This window comes from Conger conger, chromosome 12, assembly GCF_963514075.1.
Source record: "Conger conger chromosome 12, fConCon1.1, whole genome shotgun sequence".
NCBI lineage: Eukaryota > Metazoa > Chordata > Actinopteri > Anguilliformes > Congridae > Conger > Conger conger.
The window spans coordinates 26,890,208-26,912,773 of NC_083771.1; the positions used below are offsets into that span (position 1 = coordinate 26,890,208).

At 43.4% G+C, this 22,566-nt stretch overlaps 3 protein-coding genes and 1 pseudogene across 3 annotated transcripts; all 4 read left to right on the forward strand.

Annotated features, from left to right (window-relative positions):
* The first annotated feature begins 1,042 nt into the window (after window positions 1-1,042).
* On the forward strand, window positions 1,043-3,700 carry chchd10 (coiled-coil-helix-coiled-coil-helix domain containing 10). The gene is made up of 4 exons (XM_061263683.1): window positions 1,043-1,287; window positions 2,387-2,627; window positions 3,111-3,255; window positions 3,495-3,700. Exons 1-4 carry the CDS (start codon window positions 1,076-1,078, stop codon window positions 3,512-3,514), a joined length of 618 nt encoding a protein of 205 aa, XP_061119667.1. The 5' UTR covers window positions 1,043-1,075; the 3' UTR covers window positions 3,515-3,700.
* Window positions 3,701-4,859: 1,159 nt separating this feature from the next.
* Window positions 4,860-8,371, forward strand: ddt (D-dopachrome tautomerase). The gene is made up of 3 exons (XM_061263511.1): window positions 4,860-5,068; window positions 6,525-6,700; window positions 7,504-8,371. The coding sequence occupies exons 1-3, from the start codon at window positions 4,961-4,963 to the stop codon at window positions 7,574-7,576; spliced, it is 357 nt and encodes a 118-aa protein (XP_061119495.1). The 5' UTR covers window positions 4,860-4,960; the 3' UTR covers window positions 7,577-8,371.
* A 5,816-nt stretch (window positions 8,372-14,187) lies between these two features.
* On the forward strand, window positions 14,188-17,399 carry LOC133141918 (glutathione S-transferase theta-3-like; annotated as a pseudogene).
* Window positions 17,400-19,101: 1,702 nt separating this feature from the next.
* On the forward strand, window positions 19,102-22,065 carry LOC133141917 (glutathione S-transferase theta-3-like). Its single transcript, XM_061262745.1, has 5 exons — window positions 19,102-19,328; window positions 20,109-20,196; window positions 20,656-20,806; window positions 20,892-21,068; window positions 21,808-22,065. Exons 1-5 carry the CDS (start codon window positions 19,217-19,219, stop codon window positions 22,003-22,005), a joined length of 726 nt encoding a protein of 241 aa, XP_061118729.1. The 5' UTR covers window positions 19,102-19,216; the 3' UTR covers window positions 22,006-22,065.
* The last annotated feature ends 501 nt before the right edge of the window (window positions 22,066-22,566 follow it).

Here is a 22,566-nt window from a genome sequence, read left to right on the forward strand (position 1 = left end):
TTGTGGCCGGGGTCTTTTATTTACTTAGGCTGCACAAAGCACAGGCCTTTATTTGAGGCAGGCTTGTATTCGAGGCAGGCCTTTATTTCTTTTTCGGCTTCTGTTGTAGAATTTTATTCTTAGAAATAAAGGAAAAGGCTACACTTAAAGTGGGCCAACACTGTTCAACACTTCCTGTAACCGTTCAGAAATCAGTTAGTGTAGGCTCATCAGGAACACCTTTTGGTAAGTCATAGTGTCAGTCTTAACAGACTTAGTTTATTGCAAATATTCTCAAACACAATAAATCACATGCAAGTCCAGAATCCATAAAATAACAACTTGCCAGACACGCCTTCATGAACAATTACAAATTAGCGTAGATAACAGCAAGTTAAGGTGCGTTTTATTGTGAGACATGCGTTTCGTTTGGAGCAGCATACCGGTAGGCTATCAAAAGATTTTCGCTTTGGTTTGGGATTTAATTTACTTTTGGACTCTTTGATTCTATTTCTAAATGTTGGGACTGATGGGCACTGAAATCTGGGGGGTATTTGATGGTTCACTGTTAAGTTTTATATAGTTGAAAGAGTGTCTGTTTATTGCGAGCCAAGGCAGCCTACATTTAGTTAATTTTTAATTTTGCCTGATTTACTTTTTATTAAATTCGCAGGCTGGAATGCCTCGCGGCAACAATTGTGTATACTGCTTCAGCCTTTGGCAAGCTACTCAGAAGGGGGCGGCAAGCGACTGGTAGCTTGAGAGCAACGTGTTGGAGACCCATGGTGTAGGACAACGACTTTTCATTGGCAACAGTATTAAACCAACCAACAATATAAAATATTAAGAAGAGATTTAACATTGAGTTAAATCGAAACAATGTCTTCTAGTGCTCATGGACTGATAGCCCTACTGTTAGGCAATATTACCCCGGCTTGTATTTGGGGGCCGGCCTTTATTTGTCCGAATCGACCACGCCCCCGGCTATTATCCGAGGCCCGGCTTCAAATAGAATCCCGGACACAATTTGAGGATTTACGGTACTTCATTGAAACCAAATAAATGAACACAGCAAAACGTTGGCTGTATTTTGCGCATGCGCACTACAGATCTCCCAAGACCCCTCACAAGGTCATCCACACGTGTATGTGCCGGTGATCCATTTCTGCTGCGACAATCCTTCAGACTAGGATTTGCTACCCTTGTATCCGAAATCATATTAACACGACACATTCATAATATTAGCTGCGTAAAGCTGTCTGAAATGGCCAGAGGAAGTCGCAGTCGTCCGTCGCCTTCACCAGCAAGGTAAGGTGAATTAAATGTTGTATAACTAGCCCTATCCGGTATACATAATTTATATGTGAAGTTAGCTGACGGTAGCTAACTTAACTAGCTAGAAGCTATGTTGGAACGCCGTGTCACATGAAATACCTCAAGGAATTACTCAGCATTAGCTAAATAGTTTGGACCAAAGATCGGCGTTGCAATATCAATATAAATTACGTTAATTTTCAATCCTAAATTTGCAAGTTCATTCAAGCTGCGCTGGTGTGGCGAGCTAACGTTATACATAATGCATCCTATGCTTTCAGGCATTTCTGTGAATTATTTATTAATATCTAACAAACTTTAGCTATCTCTGACATAGTTTGATTTGTAGGTACGGCTGTTTTGTTCATTTTCACAATCCAAAGTCCAGTAAGCAAGAGGTCATAACAGTTACACAATTATGCATAAACTAGCAAGCTTGGCTGCTCTGTTTCCAGAGCCTTCGTCAACAGTTGAGCGAAAGATTATGATGACACGCTAGCCTTTTACTGCGTAACCGGCTTGACGCAAGCCTCTCCTTCTCAATGTCATTTGCTGGTTAGCAATTTATGGTTTTAGCTCTAAAGCTTTGTAATCGGTTTCGAATTAACAATGGGACATGTCTGCTGGTAGATATGTAGCTAATGACTAACTTCGCTTGTTAAGTTCGTGTGCTGCCCAACACTGGAAGTTTCTAGCAATCGTTTCGTCATCAGTGCCATACTCGGTAGCTAAATGTCCGTGCTATTACTATTAACAAAACTGCATTGTATATTTGACACGTATTAGCAAATACCTTGCTTATGTGCACAAGAAATGTAGCTATTATTTTAAATTTACGACATCACAAATTAAAGTCAAGATTGTCTGACATCATAGCGCTTCCTCCATATACTTTCATGTGCAGATTGGCAAATAAGAAAAAGGTCAGTTCAGTTTCAGGTCAGCCACTCAAGTGAATGAACTGAAATTCAATATAATCAATGAAAGAAAGTGGTGTGACTACCTTCAAATCGAAATGACCCGGGAATGCTTTTCCCTTGGTTACATTCCAGTTTCATAATCAGTCCCAGTCTTATTTCTCTGTCCGCTGCAGCCACCCTGCACACTCCTATGCTCCTGCTCCAGCCCCCCCTCCTCCTCCCGCCGCCCTGGCCCCCGTGGCGGCCCAGCCCAAGCAGCCGGGCCTCATGGCCCAGATGGCCACCACGGCCGCTGGGGTGGCGGTGGGCTCGGCGGTCGGGCACGTGGTCGGCCACGCCATCACGGGATCCTTCAGCGGGGGTGGCAGCTCCAGCAGCAGCGCCTCGGAGCCCCCCAAACCCGCTGCCTACCAGGTAAGGAGCTCACCTGGGGGCGCATGGAATGTAACAGCCTGTAGCCTAGTGGCTAAGGTACATGACTGGGGCAGCCTGTAGCCTAGTGGCTAAGTTACATGTCTGGGGCAGCCTGTAGCCTAGTGGCTAAGGTACATGACTGGGGCAGCCTGTAGCCTAGTGGCTAAGTTACATGACTGGGGCAGCCTGTAGCCTAGTGGCTAAGGTACATGACTGGAGCAGCCTGTAGCCTAATGGCTAAGTTACATGACTGGGGCAGCCTGTAGCCTAGTGGCTAAGGTACATGACTGGAGCAGCCTGTAGCCTAGATCCCATGACGGTTTGGACTTCACACTCAGTCCTCGAGAATTTAAACGAGGGTTCAGCAAAGATTGTGTAGAAAATCATAAACTTACTGAGGCATTTGTCTTTGTGTGTGTGTGTGTGTGTGTGTGTGTGTGTGTGTGTGTGTGTGTGTGTGTGTGTGTGTGTGTTTACCCTCAGGAGCCCCCCCGTTCAGCCCCCCCTCCCCCACCAGGTCCCTGCCACTTTGAGGTGAGGCAGTTCCTGGACTGTGCCACGACCCAGAGTGACCTCACTCTGTGTGAGGGCTTCAATGAAGCACTGAAGCAGTGCAAGTACTCACACGGTAAGGCTAAATGTTCATTTAAAAATAGGAGTTTGTGGCTGTGTAAAGTATGAAAATGTATTAAAATGATATCACCAAAAAAGAAAGCGAAAATACTTCTGATTAAAAAGTGCTGTAATAGAATTATGTTAAATGCATGTTTGTCTTTGGTCACAGTAAAAATGCATGCAAAGATCAAATGTAATTAATCTGTGGTTTACATCGTTGAATAATATTGGCTTTGTTGTTTTTCATCTTAGGTGTGACATCATTGGTTTAATAGAATGGGCGATGATGGAAAACAAGACAAAACACTCAAATGACATTAAACTGCTCTCACAATGAGCTCTTGGACATTAAGAACTCATCTGCTCTGCTGTAACGACTGGTGTCGACATGAAATGCATGGGATTTCTAGCGCTGTCATGTATATTAGGTTGTAAAATAAAAGTACTTTTTAAATGTGTCAGTGTTTGAACTTGCACTGTACTGTAAAGTCTGACAGCCAGATCTATGCAAAAAAGAAAAGAAAAAAAGGTTGATTGAGCCATTCTGTACTTTCAACTGTATGGATCCACACATATGCAAGCATGGGCGCGCACACACAGAGTCTAACTGTCTTATATGACTGCTGTTTTAGCAGAGGTCTGTTCGGAAGGCCTTTTATGACAATATACTATAAATTATAAGACGTACAGTAAAATATGGTACTTTTCAAGCTGGGCACTAATATGAAGAAAAGTAACAAGAAAGTGCAATACAAAAAAAGAATGGGAACAGGACAAAAAAAGGGCAAATCGCAATTGTATAGAAAATAAAAGGTCATTTTAACGCCCTTGCCACAGAGCCGATATGAGTAATTCATGTCTGTAGCCCTCTGGTGTTAAAACACGGTACTGTGGGAAGCAGATTCTACTGAAGGCACTGTTCTAGGGCATGGATTGCACCCGCAGACTTTGACGGATCATCTCCCGGGGATGGGAGAGTTTTAGTCCGCAAGATTGTCTGTTTGAGCTGCATATGAAGCATCTTCTTCAGTCTCAGTGGCGGCACCAGGAATTTCTCCCTGGAGCTAGGGGGGAGCTAGGTCAAAGCATGCTGATAATTTATATTTTATTCTAAAATTGTTTGGAAAGAAAATCCTTGGGGGTGTGGTGCCTGTGCGAGTGTTATGCAGACAATTGCTATTTTAACAATATGTTAGAAGTCAGAACAATAAAATAATTAGTTGGTTTTATTGTTTTTTTCCATTTTTAAAAACGTTTTCTTTTTTAAAACACAATCAATAACTCAAAATAATCATTTTAACAGACATACACTATCATTAAACATAGACAAAGGGACGAAGACATAATATATATTTTAACTAATAAAACTAAACAAACTTTAAGAAAATGTTTTGTTAAAAATTATTACAAAATAGGAAAAACTGGAAGATTTGAAGACCAAATGTGTATATTTCTGTACCTTCTGCGCTCGACCATTGCTGAAAGCTAAAAGCTCCAGAGATTCGGTGATCTTTACGCAGAACGTGCTTCCATTTGGTCTGTCAGGGGCGTTTCAACCGCAACCAATCAGTATAAGGCATAAGATCCAACCAATGGGTAGAAGAGACATGAGATCCTTTTCCGGTGCAGAGTAGGCAGCGGCTGATATCGTTTACTCCCTGTAAAAGGTTATTCGATTTTTTCGGTCAGGAGCTGGAATAGTAATTTTTAATACAATCATGCCTTTCATTAACCTGGAAAGTAACCTACCAGCAAGTAAATTCACGGATGATTTTTTGAAAAAACTGTGCTCTGCAGCGGCAGCTGCCCTTCAGAAACCTGAAGAAGTAAGTTACAATGAGTTGCAGCATACCAGCTAACTTAATATAGTCCATCTGGTACAGTGATGGCAAACTGACGAGATCATTTGTTAGACAATCTCTATATTGGACAAAATAGCTTTATAGTTAAACGTTAATTTGAAGTCATTGTACTATAGCTGGGTGATTCTTTGTTAACTGTTGCAAATGTTTTATTTTTTAAAAATCGAGATTCGTCTTAAATTTTGCTACTTACTACTATTTTAAATCTGCTTTTTAAAACACATAAAAAAAATAATTCATACGTGTGGTATTACCTTCACTTATGGTAAAATATTCTCTATTGTGAAGAAAAGTAAAATAAATTCTTATAGTGTTCGGATGTTCAATGTAATTTATTTCCTGTATAAGAAGATAAGTGGAAATATAAAATACCCACCATTCATTATTATTTTACATCCAAAAACTATACTCCATGTTATAAACGAGTAACACCATAGACAAAAATAACAAATAAAAATAAGGACATGTAAAATTAGAGTTTTTATTAAATCTTCCCAGTACTTTGTACTATCACTTCAAACAGGAAGTAGTTTGATTCTTCCTGCTTATTTTTAAAGAGATATTATCTGTTGGGTAACACTACAATAAACAATTTTAGATAAAATATTAAGTAAAGTAAACAATGTTATTTTTTTCCTATTGACCATTACACATTCTTACATTATTGGCATTTGGCAGACGCTCTTATCCAGAGTGACGTACAGTTGATTAGACTAAGCAGGAGACCATCCTCCACTGGAGCAATGCAGGGTTAAGGGCCTTGCTCAAGGGCCCAATGGCTGTGCGGATCTTATTGTGGCTTATTACACCGGGATTTGAACCACCGCCCTTGCGTGTCCCAGTCATTTACCTTAACCACAACGCTACAGGCCGCCCCTAGTCCACGACCAGACAATAGTCCTTTAAAATATATGTTTATGTCGTAAAATTTTCATCATATTGCATAAATAAGGCTTCAGAGACACTGTTTTTTCATGATGTGGTGATACAAAAAGCTAAAATGTCAAATTTCTCTATTTTTTTCTCCTAATTTTAAAAGCGGTTAATCAAAACAAATCCATCAATATTCTGGTAATAAGTATGTTTTCCAATTTTTTATGTCATGCTCGGACATGGTTTGCAACACAAATCAAAGCAATAACCTTGTGTGAAGTTATATAAATTCTATGACATAGTGGAAACTAAAACGTGCTGTTATGAAATGTATGCCTACATGAATGAGCTCCACTGTTGTAGCTCCGTAGAAGCAATTCATCAAAAGAAAAATACAAGTAAAAATAGTATGTCTTTTACTAAATTCTGCAAAACGTTCATTTAAGATGATCAAATATGAAATCCTAAGCAATTAAGCAATTTTTATAACTGCTGTGCGGTTGAAACACGGTGTCATAGACTAGCGGTTGTAATCTGTTTCTGGCAGAGAATGAATCTATCCGTGAAGTCGGGTCTGGCGATGCTCATTGGCGGGTCCACCGCGCCCTGCGTCGTTCTGTGTGTGTCCGCCATCGGCGTGACCGACACGGCGGAGAAGAACAAAGAACACAGCGCCAAGCTCTTTCAGTTCCTCACCGGGGAACTCGGCCTGACCGAGGACCGGTGAGAGCCTTTCTACAGTAATTCCTATTATTAGGAAGCCTAAGGTTGCATGTGGGTCATTCCTGTTATTCGATGTTTTGATTATTCATTTGACATTTAACTTTCAAGAAAACAAGCTCCGGCACTTAAATCCTAATAATTATGGGCAAGATTTCAGGCATAATCTGTGAGAATATTCCACCCTGTTATGGACATATTCACTGAGTGAATACCTTATTAGGTATTTATTAGATTTAGATTAAGTCTGCTGCTGTAGCCTATCCACTTTGACAGTTTTTGACGCAGTTTGGCGCATTGTATGTTCAGGGATGCATTGCATTTGCATTACTCTCACCTTCCTGTCAGCTTTTAAATAATTATAAAACATCCTTGATGGTGTGGAACGTGTCTTGTTTTTTGAATTAACCATTTTTTTTGTACTCATTTTCTCAAAAGAATGGTGAATTACAACATAATTAATTTTCGCAGTTAATTCCTTCCATCTTTGAAAGCAAAAATGTGCATAATATTTGACATTATTGCCAAATTATGCTTTGAAAATGCTTAGCTAACTTAGCATAACATGGTGGAACAGAGCCTAACAGGATGGAATTGGCACAAATTACTTGTTGATTGATTTTTATTAATTCCAAGCAATAGAAAATGCCACTTACTTCATGAAAGATACAAATAACACAAATATAATGTAGTAGCTCAATTTACTTATTATAAAATATAAAAATGCCCTACATTACACTTGTTCTAACCTTGAGTAACCTTGATTTGGCAGCATTAATGTATTTTTCTTTCTGCTCTGCCAATAGGATTGTCATCTGTTTCTACCCGCTGGAGCCCTGGCAAGTTGGAAAGAAGGGGACTGTGATGAGTTTCCTGTAGGGGAGGGGCACGCCACCTTTCCCCCTGGAGCTCAACGCAAGCCGTTCCGTGCATTCACCGTGGACCCATTATACTGAAACAAGATTCTCCCCGGTGTTAGAATTTTGTAGAATACAACGGGGGTTTTAGACGCACTTAGTATAAACCTACCCTGTATAAATACAGGTTAAATTTAATTTCATAGAATCTGTGTAGAAACATAGACTTGTCAAAGGAGAATAATTAAATCCTTGTTTGAATTTGTTTAAGGGCGTATGCCATTTAGAGGCAGTGAAACAATTTGGTTACATAATGCCTAAAGATCCACACAGCCGTTAGGCCCTTGAGCAAGGCCCTTAACCCTGCTTTGTTCCAGGGGAGGATTGTCTGCCATTAATGTAATGTAAAGGGTCAACTGTTCGTGCTCATTTCAAATGTAGTTAGTTTAAATCTCCCATTTTTAATTGGATAAAAAAAAAAAAAACATAAGGTTTGATTGAATTGCATATTCATTCAACTGCTGAAATGCATTTGACTGATTCTCAACCTTTTCATAGGGAAGGCAAGTGTGCCCACAGAGTGGGCAGCAGTAGTTGGACTGGTACATTTCGCAGACCCCTTTCTGAGCCAAATTCAGATGAGCTCATTGGTGGGATGTGTGATGTAGATGCAGATTTATGGCGTGCCTAAAATTTATTTTTAAGATTCGCTGTTTTGGATAAGAATGCAAAGCTTTCGGTGGAAATTGAGGTATCTCTGCATCACCTGCCAATCCTTTAAAATTAAAATAGAAATGAAAACCACGTTCAGGAAGTATGCTTTTGTACGTCTCCTTTCTGTGGCTCTTCGTGCCCTCTGGAATTCCACTCACAGTGTGTGCTCTTTCTGATTTGTCTATCTGTAATTCTTTTTGCAGCTGAAGCTAAAGAAAAGGAAACAGGGTTGTGAGATTTGGTTAGACCTGATTTTATTTGGTTGAAATATGAAAGGCACATGACACGAGCAAGGCCCTTAACCCTGCATAGCTCCAGGGGAGGATTGTCTCCTGCTTAGTCTAATCAACTGTACGTCGCTCTGGATAAGAGCGTCTTGTCAAATGCCATTAATGTAATGTAATGTCAGTTTCAACCTTCTTCCCTCCCATACAGTGGGAGCAATAATTATTTGATCTCTTGCTGATTTTGTAGGTTTGCCCACTTACAAAGAATGGAACTGTGTAGAATTTTAATCATAGGCACGTTTTAACATTGGGAGACAGAATATCACAAAATAATCCACAATAACAACATCATATAAATCTTATTAATTTATTATTGTATTTTTGCATGAAATAAGTATTTGATCCCCTACCAATCAGCAATAATTCTGGCTCCCACAGACCAGTTAGTTTTCCATTAAGAAGCACTCCTAATCTCAACTCATTACCCAAAACACCTGTGTCAACTCGTTTCATCGTTATGTAGCTGTATAAAAGACACCTGTCCACACAATCAATCAGATTCCAACGTTTCCACCAAGGGCAAGACAAAGGAGCTGCAAGACAAAGGACATCAGGGACAAAATTGTAGACCTGCACAAGGCTGGGATGGGCTACAAGAAAATAAGCAAGCAGCTTGGTGAGAAGTTAACTGTTGGAGCAATTATTAGAAAATGGAAGAAACACAAAGTCACCACCAATCTCCCTCGGTCTGGGGCTCCACGCAAGATCTTGCCTCGTGGGATATCAATGATCATGAGAAAGGTCAGGTATCAGCCCAGTACTACACAGGAGGAGCGTGTTAATGACCTGAAGGCAGTTGGGACCACAGTCACGAAGGGAACCATCAGTAACGCACTACACCGTGAAGGATTAAAATCCTGCTACGTGCGCAAGGTTCCTCTGCTGAAGAAGGCACATGTACAGGCCCATCTGAAGTTTGGCAAAGAACACCTGGATGATCCAGAGGAGAAGGTGATGTGGTCAGATGAGACCAAAATAGAGCTATTTGGCATCAACTCGACTCGCAGTGTTTGGAGGAAGAGAAATGCCGAGTACAACCCCAAGAACACCATCCCCACTGTGAAGCATGGGGGTGGAAACCTTATGCTTTGGGGGTGTTTCTCAGCCAAGGGGACAGGACGACTTCACCGTATCGAGGGGAGGATGAATGGGGCCATGTACCAGGAAATCGTGGGCGACAACCTCCTTCCCTCAGTGAGAGCACTGAAAATGGGTTGTGGATGGGTCTTCCAACATGACAATGACCCAAAACATACGGCCAACAAAGGAGTGGCTCAAAAACAAGCATATTAAGGTCCTGGAGTGGCCCAGCCAGTCTCCAGACTTAAATCCCATCGAAAATCTGTGGAGGGAGCTGAAGCTTCGAGTTGCCAAGCGACAGCCTCGGAACCTTAAGGATTTGGAGAGGATCTGCAAAGAGGAGTGGACCAAAATCCCTCCCACGATCTGTGCAAACCTGGTGAAAAATTACAACAAACGTCTGACCTCTGTGCTTGCCAACAAAGGTTTCTCCACCAAGTATTAAGTCCTATTGTTCTATGGATCAAATACTTATTTCATGTGAAAATATGATATTAAATTTATATGATGTTGTTATTGTGGATTATTTTGTGATATTCTGTCTCTCAATGTTAAAATGTACCTATGATTAAAATTCTATACAGTTCCATTCTTTGTAAGTGGGCAAACCTACAAAATCAGCAAGGGATCAAATAATTATTGCTTCCACTGTATGTGGTGTTTTAGGGGCGTAAATGTATGCTAATCGCACATTTTGTGCATGTGCCTTTGATTTACGATTACTTGGTATTAACATACACACGTGGATACGAATAAAAGCTGTGTCTATGCGTCTTTCATGAATAGGGCAAACGTTATTTGTTCATTTCCGATCCAACATACGTTTGCACACGGGTTTCCGAAAATATTGATTAATGAGGCCCATTGTCTTCTACTTCAACCTGCATGAACACAACATTTACTGTATTAGCTGATGTAATATTGAGGTGTTCATTAAGCAACTGAGTAGGTTTCGAGTAGGTTATGTATTGTTTGGGCTCGCTTTCTTAAATATGTTCATCTCAGTATCACTATAGTGTTTACATGAAATGTGAAAACCTTAGGCTTAGTGGTGGAGGCCACAGGCTGAAGAGTGTGTGGAGGATTTTCCTTCTTGTGGAACAAAACAACAGTTACAAAACAGCAGGGGGTAAAGTGGAAACGAGTACTTTACCGTCAGCTCACTTACACATAGGCCTACCCTGTACTATACTGTTTCTTTGGAGCTGCTCCCCATGACCCCCTCCATCATTGGACTGCCTCTCATTGTTTGATTCAGCCTGTTCCTCAACCAGAGGTCTCATTTGCATTATCATCCATACACTTGTCACATTAGAAATAAACAGTAGGATAACAATTGATGAGAGTATAGATTTATTCCTTATACTCCATGTCAGGGGTGTCAAACTTCAGTCCTGGAGGGCCACAGTGTCTGCTGGTTTTTGGTATGTTTCAGCACGAGAGATACATTTCAAAGTCTTTCATTGGCTAAAGAGTCCACACACCTTGTTCTCAAGGTCATAATTGGCTGCTGATTGAAAGGAAACCACAAATACCTGCAGACACTGTGGTCCTCCAGGACTGGAGTTTGACACCTCTGCTCAATGTAGTAGCTAAATGATATTAAATCAGGAATGTACAGGATTCATTTTTTGTTCACCGCTGCTGTTTGAGTTTGTTGGTGGCAATGGTGTTCCTTTAGCCATTGTGATTTCTTTATGCCAGGGGTGCACAACAACGGCCGAACCGTTTCAGGATTTTGGGCCAACTTCTGGTCTTAATTACTTAATTGGCTCAATCATATCTTATCTGACATGTGTAAGAGTACTGGCTATAGCCTCAGACTGCAAGTGTATCCTAATGATTTTACTGTACTCAAGTACAGGCTTGAACCAGGGTATTGCCCAACCATGTACTGAGTGCATAAATGGATAAATGGATGATTCTCCCTCCCTCTTCCATTCTCCCTCCCTCTTCCTCCCCATCCTCCTCTCCCTCCTCCCTCCCACACTTCCTCAGCCCGCCGTAACCTCCGCTCCCTCTCACCCTCTTCCTTTGCCAGCACCGTCACCGCCTCACTCCCCCCTCTCGAATCCTTCTCCAAACTCCCAGCTGACTCTGCATCTGCCACCCTCCTTTCATCTCTCTCCTCCGCCTTTGACTCTCTCTGTCCCCCTGTCTCAAAGCCACCTCGCACATCCCCTCCCAGTCCTTGGATATCTGACACCCTCCGTACCTCCAGGGCCAGCCTCCGCGCAGCGGAGAGGAAGTGGGGGAAATCCAGAGACGCTTCCGACCTCATGACTTACCAGTCTCTCCTGGCGGCATTCTCTTCCGATGTCACTGCCGCCAAAGCAAAATACTATCAAACGCAAATTCAGAACTCTGCTTCTAACCCCCGGAAACTTTTCTCCATTTTCTCCTCTCTCCTCAACGCACCGCCTCCTCCTCCTCAGTCCTCCTTCGCTGCTGATGACTTTGCTGATTTCTTCGATGAGAAGGTCGCAGTCATCCGCAGATCCTTTACAACCGCCGCCCCCCTCACTGTGCCCTTCCCCCCCTCTAGGCCCATCCCTTCCTTTTCCACTTTCTCCCCCCTTACAGACTCTAATGTTTCTCAACTCCTGCTCTGCCACCGCCCTACAACCTGTGCCCTTGACCCTATCCCCTCTTCTCTTCTCCAAACTATCACACCTGACATTCTCCCATTTGTCACCTCCCTTGTCAACTCCTCCCTGTCTTCCGGCTGTTTTCTGGCATCCTCCAAGAGGGCCCACATCACTCCGCTGCTAAAAAAAGCCTACCCTGGATCCCTCCATCATCCAGAACTACCGCCCGGTATCTCTTCTTCCTTTCCTTTCTAAAACTATAGAACGAGCCGCTTCTACTCAACTTTCTTCCTTCTTTTCTAACAACAACCTGCTAGACCCCCATCAGTCTGGCTTCAGATCGGGCCACTCGACAGAGACTGCGCTCCTCTCCGTCAGTGAGTCACTTCATGCCGCACGAACAGCCTCCCTCTCCTCTGTCCTCATTCTTCTAGATCTCTCTGCTGCCTTCGACACTGTGGATCACTCCATCCTCCTGTCTGCCCTGTCAGCAACGGGCATCTGTGGCACAGCCCTGGACTGGATTGAGTCCTACCTCTCTGGTCGCTCCTTCCAGGTTGCCTGGGCTGGTTCGGTATCGACACCTCGGCCCCTCGCCACAGGAGTTCCCCAGGGCTCAGTCCTTGGCCCGCTTCTTTTTTCTCTCTACACTCGCTCCCTTGGCCCTGTGATCACTGCACATGGGCTATCCTACCACTGCTATGCGGACGATACTCAACTCTTCGTCTCGTTCCCGCCGTCTGATACGCAGGTTTCAGCCCGTATCTCCGCTTGCCTGAGGGACATCCAGAGCTGGATGGACAACCACCATCTAAAGCTCAACTCAGGTAAAACTGAAATGATATTCATCCCTGCTAATGCCTCTCCCCATCTGGATCTCTCCATTTCCCTCGGGGATACCACACTCACGCCGTCACCCAGTGCAAGGAACCTCGGCGTGGTGATGGACAGCAGACTGTCCCTTTCCGAGAACATTGCGGCGGTGACCCGGTCTTGCAGGTTCTTCCTATACAACATACGGAGAATCCGCCCCTTTCTCACCCCCTACTCGACCCAGCTCCTGGTCCAAGCGATGGTTCTGTCCCGCCTGGACTACTGCAATTCCCTCTTGGCTGGCCTCCCAGCGTCTGCCATCAGACCCCTCCAACTCATCCAGAATGCAGCAGCTCGTCTGGTCTTCAACCTTCCCAAATACTCACACGTCACCCCCCTGCTTACTTCCCTCCACTGGCTGCCTGTCATGGCTCGCATCAAATTCAAAACATTGGTGCTAGCCTTCCAAGCAGTTAAAGGGTCTTCCCCAGCTTATCTGCAAAAAATCATCAGACCCTACACCCCTGCCAGACCTCTTCGTTCAGCCTCCACAGGCCGCTTGGCACCTCCCCCTCTCAGAACCTCCACCTCACGCTCACGACTACTGTCTGTTCTGGCTCCACGGTGGTGGAACGAACTCCCCGTTGAGGTCAGAACTATAGAATCCCTCCCCACCTTCAAGCGCAAGCTGAAGACACACCTCTTCAAACAGCACCTCTCCCCATCCCTCCCTACCTCCCTGTGAACCTTAATTGTTGTCTCTGTGACTTGTGTATCAGTATTTTAGTTGGCTAGGTAAGCAGTGTTTGGATAGTTAACTTTGGTGACTTTTGCTCTGTTTGTTTGTTTGTTCAAAAAAAAAAAAAAAAAAAAAAAATTGGCCCTTGTCCTTATCTTTGTTGTACAGGTAGCAGTTGAAATTGTACTTACCTCTAGGGTCTTTCAGCGAACTTATCCCTGGTTATGGGTATGCACTTTGTTGTACGTCGCTCTGGATAAGAGCGTCTGCCAAATGCCAATAATGTAAAAAATAAATGAACATACTTTTCAGAAGGTTGACATTTCTGTATTATAAATCCTTTGATTGGTCTTTTGTAATATTCTAATATTTTATCTAATATATAATATTTTGAGATACTGGATTTTTGAGATGCACTTTCGCTCTGGGTAAGAGCGTCCGCTAAATTCCAATAATGGAATGTAATGGAATGTAATGGAATGTAAAACTCTAGTGGGATACGATTGAAGCAAATGCCTGCAGACACTGCGGCCCGCAGGAAGTGGAGTTGAGTAGCACTGTTGTCGTCTGTAGTGGTTGGTGAACTGATAATTAATGTGGTTGTAGTCGATTGGCTTCATCGACCGTTTTTGGGGAGCGACTGTTTTTGCACGTACAAGCCCTCTCTCCAGTTCTCGTCGCATTCGTCCCAAGCAGCGTCTGAAAGCACCATCGGTCTGCGCCGTGCTTAGAAAATGACACTTGAAATTTACCTCGATCTATTTTCACCAACCTGTCGTCCGGTGTTCATCTTTGCGAAGAAAAACAACATCCCATTCGAATTCAAGAAAATCTCGCTTTGTGAAGGTAGGGCACAGTAAGAATGTGTGTAGCTGTGTATATTAAGTTAATGATGAGGATCTGAATCGAGTTAAGAGATAAGCGAAAAGTGTCGGACTCTGAACTGTTTACTGTGTTACGGGACTTATTTGGCAACATAACTGTGTCAGGAGATTGAAATGACGCCTGAACACTTCTCACAGAAGTTTACTTTGTCGTGGCAACTTGTTTATGGAAATGTCGATTATTTTCTGTTAAATTAAGCGTCTGTATGGTAATTCCGGGTGAATCACAGTGCCCCGGGCAAGTGCAGTCTGCAAGATAATACAACACTGTTCAGAGCAGCTTTTTAAAGTTGTGTTGATAGCTAGTGCGTGGTTTTTCTGGAGCTATGTGATTTGATTGATTTCATTTTGTTGTTTTTGTTTTAAAACTCATTAAAGCACAACTTTTTAAAATTATTATTATTATTATTATTTATTTTTATAGCAACAATGAAAAAATGAGATTAGCTATGTATATTAGTTCAGTTTAACATTTGGAATACAAAGCCCAAGGGGTAGCTCTTGGACATGAATTGGTTGGATTTTAATGAATTTCGTTGAGGCATGCATGAACTGGGCTTTACCTGCACAAAGTACAGGTGGCTGCACTTTTGCCTTGATTCACCTCGTATCTAAACTGCGTGCTCTGGTTGCTTTCAGAAAAGGGCAGGGGCGGGGCGGTGGGGGTCAGGTTTTATCATTTGTCAATGCTTCGTTGCTCCTCACCTACACCTCAATCTTTTGGTAAAATGTTGGACCGTTCCTTTTCTTGTAGGGGGGCAACATGCTGAGGAGTTTGGGAAGATTAACATGATGCGCAAAGTGCCTGCCATCCGCGATGGGGACTTCACTCTGGCCGAGAGGTGGGGAATCAGGAAAAACCGCAACAGGCGGATTGATACAGAGGAGAGCTGATATCAGTGTTTGATAAGATTGATATGTCAGAACCACATGTAAAAGTAAATAAAGTAATAGCTGATTCATAGAGTAGAAGACTAACTACATATATTGTTTGTAAATATAAATTGTGTGTGTTCAATGATTCACTCATTCTCATCAGCACACATGGTAAGAGAGGAATTTTCAAAGCAGAAAGTGCATCACTACTGCACACCACAAAGTACTGGAGGTTTGTGGTTGGGATTTAGGATTAAACACCACTTATTATCACACATGGTAGCTGACTGTGGGTGCGGCTTTAGATTTGCTTCCAGCTCCCATTGCAAGAGTAAACAAACTGAGCCCAGACCAGGAGACTCCCTTTCCTCTGTCCTGACCCCCTCAATCTGACCCTCTACCCCCTTGTGTGTCCTGTTCATCAGTGTGGCCATCCTCCTCTAATTGGCAGAAAAGTTCTGCACCCCCGATCACTGGTACCCCGCTGATCTGCAGACCCGCGCCCGGGTTAACGAGTATCTGTCGTGGCACCACACACAACTGCGAATGCACACCTCGAAGGTCTTCTGGTTCAAGGTAAATTAGTCGATAATTAAAATGAGTCGATTGTCAGTCGATCGATGCGGCCAATGGGGCTGTGACCCACGCTTTCCATCTCCAGCTTATGATCCCGAAGGCCCTGGGGAAGGAGGTGCCCAAGGAGAAGATGGATTCAGCCCTTGAGGACCTTGAGGGGTCGCTGAAGATGCTGGAGGAGAAGTTTCTTCAGGACAAACCCTTCATCGCCGGAGAGCACATCTCCTTCGCAGACTTGGTGGGCATCGTGGACATCATGCAGGTAAAAATGCAGCAAAATGTGAATATCTATTTTTTTTTTAATTAAATGACAACAGAAAAATGATAAAGCAGCAGTGGAGTGTGTGCACAATCTGAACTCATGATGTGACAGTTCTCATTGGTCAGCATGACCTACAGGGCCCTTCATAATTGGCTGTAGTGCTGCCCAGGGCGGGGTTTGACTTGGAGGGATCGTCCCTCCCTCGCTCAGCACCAGTGGCTCCCCCTAGTGGCTCATGTCTGCACTAGCTGGTCAAGTTCAACACAGTATACAACATATCCAACACCCAGACATCACAGGATAATAATAATAATAATATTATGATCATCCTTATTATTGACCATTTTGATCAATCTTCTTACTCCACTGCAAGAGCTGCACAACTGAGCTCGTCTGCAGTTCACTGGGAACAGTGACGCAGGCACACGAGTACAACTGATCATCCCCATTCCACCCGCTGGTCAGCTCATTAACATTGCATAGGTGTCGAATCCATTCTCGATTCAGTCTATTCAGACAGGGAAAACGAAATTCAATTTGGTAATTGGGGGAAGAAACCCATGTAGAACATTTTGGTCAGTTTGGTCTAATTGTAAATAGAATTTCAGTTCACAGATTGGAAATGGTATAGAGTTAACCTACAAACATGTTATTTGATTGCTGCTGTGTTCTGGGCCCCAGTGACTCAGCCTGCTTTCTGTTTTCCCTGTGCTGTGCTCTTGGGGGACCATGGCAGCCCGTGGGGGCGGGTGTGGACGTGTTTGCCAAGAGGCCAAAGCTGGTGGCCTGGCGGGATAGAGTCCAGGCGGCAGTCGGGAAGGAACTCTTCGACGAGGCCCACCAGGACATCCTGTCCGTCGTCGAAGTGGTGGAATCCCTGGACTCCAGCAAGCTGCAGGGCTTCAAACCACACATTATGAAGCTTTTGCTGTGAGCTTCTCACTTACAAGCTAGGAGGAGGGTTAAAACCCGAATTTAATCATAGTGCCTTCTATGTGACTGATTTTTTAATTGATTCCAGATCAACTTGGGGAATTGTTATGTCAGTTACAATAAAAAGGAAAGCAGAACTGGACTTCGGTCTGTGGTTTTACTATGTGTATTTCTCTGCATCCTCAGCAGTACCTTTGCCTGGAAAAGGAAGTATTGATGTTGAGCAGGAAGTGTACCAGTAATGATCCGGCTTAAGAGTACAACTGGTCAGATTTCCCAAAAATACATAAATTTTCCATGTGTGTGGAGGATTTTCCTTCTTGTGGAACAAAACGGCAGTTACAAAACAGCAGGGGGTAAAGTGGAAACAAGTACTTTACCATCAGCTCACTTACACATAGGCCTACCCTGTACTATACTGTTTCTTTGGAGCTGCTCCCCATGACCCCCTCCATCATTGGACTGCCTCTCATTGTTTGATTCAGCCTGTTCCTCAGCCAGAGGTCTCATTTGCATTATCATCCATACACTTGTCACATTAGAAATAAACAGTAGGATAACAATTGATGAGAGTATAGATTTATTCCTTATACTCCATGTCAGGGGTGTCAATCTTCAGTCCTGGAGGGCCACATTGTCTGCTGGTTTTTGGTATGTCTCAGCACGAGAGATACATTTCAAAGTCTTTCATTGGCTAAAGAGTCCACACACCTTGTTCTCAAGTTCATAATTGGCTGCTGATTGAAAGGAAACCACAAATACCTGCAGACACTGTGGCCCTCCAGGACTGGAGTTTGACACCTCTTCTCAATGTAGTAGCTAAATGATATTAAATCAGGAATGTACAGGATTCATTTTTTGGACAACGCTGCTGTTTGAGTTTGTTGGTGGCAATGCTTTTAGCCATTGTGATTTCTTTATGCCAGGGGTGCACAACAACGGCCGAACCGTTTCAGGATTTTGGGCCAACATCTGCTCTTAATTACTTAATTGGCTCAATCATATCTTATCTGACATGTGTAAGAGTACTGGCTATAGCCTCAGACTGCAAGTGTATCCTAATGATTTTACTGTACTCAAGTACAGGCTTGAGCCAGGGTAATTTATAGAGCAAATTACAAACAAGGCAATCGGTTGGAACAAAAACCAGTATGCAGACCGGCCCTCGAGGACCGGAGTTGTGCACCCCTGCTTTATGCACTTTGTATCCGTCCATATCGTTTTATTAGAATATTACATTGGCTTTGCTTGACAATCCTCTCAAGGCTGCTGTCATCCCTGTTGCTTGTGCACCTTTTCTTACCACACTTTTCCCTTCCAGTCAACTTCCCATGAATATGCTTTGATACAGCACTCTGTGAACAGCCAGCCTTTTCAGCAATTACCTTCTGTGGCTTACCCTCCTTGTGGAGGGTGTCAAGAGTGTCTTCGGGACAACTGTCAAGTCAGCAGTCTTCCCCATGATTGCCCAACCATGTACTGAGTGCATAAATGAACATACTTTTCAGAAGGTTGACATTTCTGTATTATAAATCCTTTGATTGGTCTTTTGTAATATTCTAATATTTTATCTAATATATAATATTTTGAGATACTGGATTTTTGAGATGCACTTTCGCTCTAGATAAGAGCGTCCGCTAAATTCCAATAATGGAATGTAATGGAATGTAAAACTCTAGTGGGATACGATTGAAGCAAATGCCTGCAGACACTGCGGCCCGCAGGAAGTGGAGTTGAGTAGCACTGTTGTCGTCTGTAGTGGTTGGTAAACTGAAAATTTATGTGATTGGCTTCATCGACCGTTTTTGGGGAGCGACTGTTTTTGCACGTACAAGCCCTCTCTCCAGTTCTCGTCGCATTCGTCCCAAGCAGCGTCTGAAAGCACCATCGGTCTGCGCCGTGCTTAGAAAATGACATTTGAAATTTACCTCGATCTATTTTCACCAACCTGTCGTCCGGTGTTCATCTTTGCGAAGAAAAACAACATCCCATCCGAATTCAAAAAAATCTCGCTTTTTGAAGGTAGGGCACAGTAAGAATGTGTGTAGCTGTGTATATTAAGTTAATGATGAGGATCTGAATCGAGTTAGATAAGCGAAGAGTGTCGGACTCTGAACTGTTTACTGTGTTACGGGACTTATTTGGCAACATAACTGTGTCAGGAGATTGAAATGACGCCTGAACACTTCTCACAGAAGTTTACTTTGTCGTGGCAACTTGTTTATGGAAATGTCGATTATTTTCTGTTAAATTAAGCGTCTGTATGGTAATTCCGGGTGAATCACAGTGCCCCGGGCAAGTGCAGTCTGCAAGATAATACAACACTGTTCAGAGCAGCTTTTTAAAGTTGTGTTGATAGCTAGTGCGTGGTTTTTCTGGAGCTATGTGATTTGATTGATTTCATTTTGTTGTTTTTGTTTTAAAACTCATTAAAGCACAACTTTTTAAAATTATTATTATTTATTTTTATAGCAACAATGAAAAAATGAGATTAGCTATGTATATTAGTTCAGTATAACATTTGGAATACAAAGCCCAAGGGGTAGCTCTTGGACATGAATCGGTTGGATTTTAATGAATATCGTTGAGGCATGCATGAACTGGGCTTTACCTGCACAAAGTACAGGTGGCTGCCCTTTTGCCTTGATTCACCTCGTATCTAAACTGCGTGCTCTGGTTGCTTTCAGGAAAGGGCAGGGGCGGGGCGGTTGGGGTCAGGTTTTATCATTTGTCAATGCTTCGTTGCTCCTCACCGACACCTCAATCTTTTGGTAAAATGTTGGACCGTCCCTTTTCTTGTAGGGGGGCAATATGCTGAGGAGTTTGGGAAGATTAACATGATGCGCAAATTGCCTGCCATCCGCGATGGGGACTTCACTCTGGCCGAGAGGTGGGGAATCAGGAAAAACCGCAACAGGCGGATTGATACAGAGGAGAGCTGATACCAGTGTTTGATAAGATTGATATGTCAGAACCACATGTAAAAGTAAATAAAGTAATAACTGATTCATAGAGTAGAAGACTAACTACATATATTGTTTGTAAATATAAATTGTGTGTGTTCAATGATTCACTCATTCTCATCAGCACACATGGTGAGAGAGGAATTTTCAAAGCAGAAAGTGCATCACTACTGCACACCACAAAGTACTGGAGGTTTGTGGTTGGGATTTAGGATTAAACACCACTTATTATCACACATGGTAGCTGACTGTGGGTGCGGCTTTAGATTTGCTTCCAGCTCCCATTGCAAGAGTAAACAAACTGAGCCCAGACCAGGAGACTCCCTTTCCTCTGTCCTGACCACCTCAATCTGACCCTCTACCCCCTTGTGTGTCCTGTTCATCAGTGTGGCCATCCTCCTCTACATGGCAGAAAAGTTCCGCACCCCCGATCACTGGTACCCCCGCGATCTGCAGACCCGTGCACAGGTTAACGAGTATCTGTCTTGGCACCACACACAACTGCGAATGCACACCTCGAAGGTCTTCTGGTTCAAGGTAAATTAGTCGGTAATTAAAATGAGTCGATTGTCAGTCGATCGATGCGGCCAATGGGGCTGTGACCCACGCTTTCCGTCTCCAGCTTCTGATCCCGAAGACCCTGGGGAAGGAGGTGCCCAAGGAGAAGATGGATTCAGCCCTTGAGGACCTTGAGGGGTCGCTGAAGATGCTGGAGGAAAAGTTTCTTCAGGACAAACCCTTCATCGCCGGAGAGCACATCTCCCTCGCAGACTTGGTGGGCATCGTGGAGATCATGCAGGTAAAAATGCAGCAAAATGTGAAAATATATATATTTTTCAATTAAATGACAACAGAAAAATGATAAAGCAGCAGTGGAGTGTGTGCACAATCTGAAGTCATGATGCGACAGTTCTCATTGGTCAGCATGACCTACATGGCCCTTCATAATTGGCTGTAGTGCTGCCCAGGGCAGGGTTTCACTTGGAGGGATCGTCCCTCCCTCGCTCAGCACCAGTGGCTCCCCCTAGTGGCTCATGTCTGCACAAGCTGGTCAAGTTCAACACAGTATACAACATATCCAACACCCAGACATCACAGGATAATAATAATAATAATAATGTAATGATCATGCTTATTATTGACCATATTGATCAATCTTCTTACTCCACTGCAAGAGCTGCACAACTGAGCTTGTCTGCAGTTCACTGGGAACAGTGACGCAGGCACACGAGTACAACTGATCATCCCCATTCCACCTGCTGGTCAGCTCACCAACATTGCATAGGTGTCGAATCCATTCTCGATTCAGTCTATTCAGACAGGGAAAACGAAATTCAATTTGGTAATTGGGGGAAAAAACCCCTGTAGAACATTTTGGTGAGTTTGGTCTAATTGTAAATAGAATTTCAGTTCACAGATTGGAAATGGTATAGAGTTAACCTACAAACGTGTTATTTGATTGCTGCCGTGTTCTGGGCCCCAGTGACTCAGCCTGCTTTCTGTTTTCCCTGTGCTGTGCTCTTGGGGGACCATGGCAGCCCGTGGGGGCGGGTGTGGACGTGTTTGCCAAGAGGCCAAAGCTGGTGGCCTGGCGGGATAGAGTCCAGGCGGCAGTCGGGAAGGAACTCTTCGACGAGGCCCACCAGGACATCCTGTCCGTCGTCGAAGTGGTGGAATCCCTGGACTCCAGCAAGCTGCAGGGCTTCAAACCACACATTATGAAGCTTTTGCTGTGAGCTTCTCACTTACAAGCTAGGAGGAGGGTTAAAACCCGAATTTAATCATAGTGCCTTCTATGTGACTGATTTTTTAATTGATTCCAGATCAACTTGGGGAATTGTTATGTCAGTTACAATAAAAAGGAAAGCAGAACTGGACTTCGGTCTGTGGTTTTACTATGTGTATTTCTCTGCATCCTCAGCAGTACCTTTGCCTGGAAAAGGAAGTATTGATGTTGAGCAGGAAGTGTACCAGTAATGATCCGGCTTAAGAGTACAACTGGTCAGATTTCCCAAAAATACATAAATTTTCCATGTGTGTGGAGGATTTTCCTTCTTGTGGAACAAAACGGCAGTTACAAAACAGCAGGGGGTAAAGTGGAAACAAGTACTTTACCATCAGCTCACTTACACATAGGCCTACCCTGTACTATACTGTTTCTTTGGAGCTGCTCCCCATGACCCCCTCCATCATTGGACTGCCTCTCATTGTTTGATTCAGCCTGTTCCTCAGCCAGAGGTCTCATTTGCATTATCATCCATACACTTGTCACATTAGAAATAAACAGTAGGATAACA

What these genes read in the sequence shown, in the direction of transcription:
- chchd10 (XM_061263683.1), top strand. Translation starts at nt 1,076, where the DNA reads ATGCGCACTACAGATCTCCCAAGACCCCTCACAAGGTCATCCACACGT. An exon ending in CCGTCGCCTTCACCAGCAAG is followed by an intron (nt 1,288 to 2,386) that starts GTAAGGTGAATT and finishes TGTCCGCTGCAG; the next exon opens with CCACCCTGCACACTCCTATG. An exon ending in GCAGTGCAAGTACTCACACG is followed by an intron (nt 3,256 to 3,494) that starts GTAAGGCTAAAT and finishes TTTTCATCTTAG; the next exon opens with GTGTGACATCATTGGTTTAA.
- ddt (XM_061263511.1), top strand. Translation starts at nt 4,961, where the DNA reads ATGCCTTTCATTAACCTGGAAAGTAACCTACCAGCAAGTAAATTCACG. An exon ending in CCCTTCAGAAACCTGAAGAA is followed by an intron (nt 5,069 to 6,524) that starts GTAAGTTACAAT and finishes TGTTTCTGGCAG; the next exon opens with AGAATGAATCTATCCGTGAA. An exon ending in CTCGGCCTGACCGAGGACCG is followed by an intron (nt 6,701 to 7,503) that starts GTGAGAGCCTTT and finishes CTCTGCCAATAG; the next exon opens with GATTGTCATCTGTTTCTACC.
- LOC133141917 (XM_061262745.1), top strand. Translation starts at nt 19,217, where the DNA reads ATGACATTTGAAATTTACCTCGATCTATTTTCACCAACCTGTCGTCCG. An exon ending in AAAAATCTCGCTTTTTGAAG is followed by an intron (nt 19,329 to 20,108) that starts GTAGGGCACAGT and finishes CTTTTCTTGTAG; the next exon opens with GGGGGCAATATGCTGAGGAG. An exon ending in GACTTCACTCTGGCCGAGAG is followed by an intron (nt 20,197 to 20,655) that starts GTGGGGAATCAG and finishes CCTGTTCATCAG; the next exon opens with TGTGGCCATCCTCCTCTACA.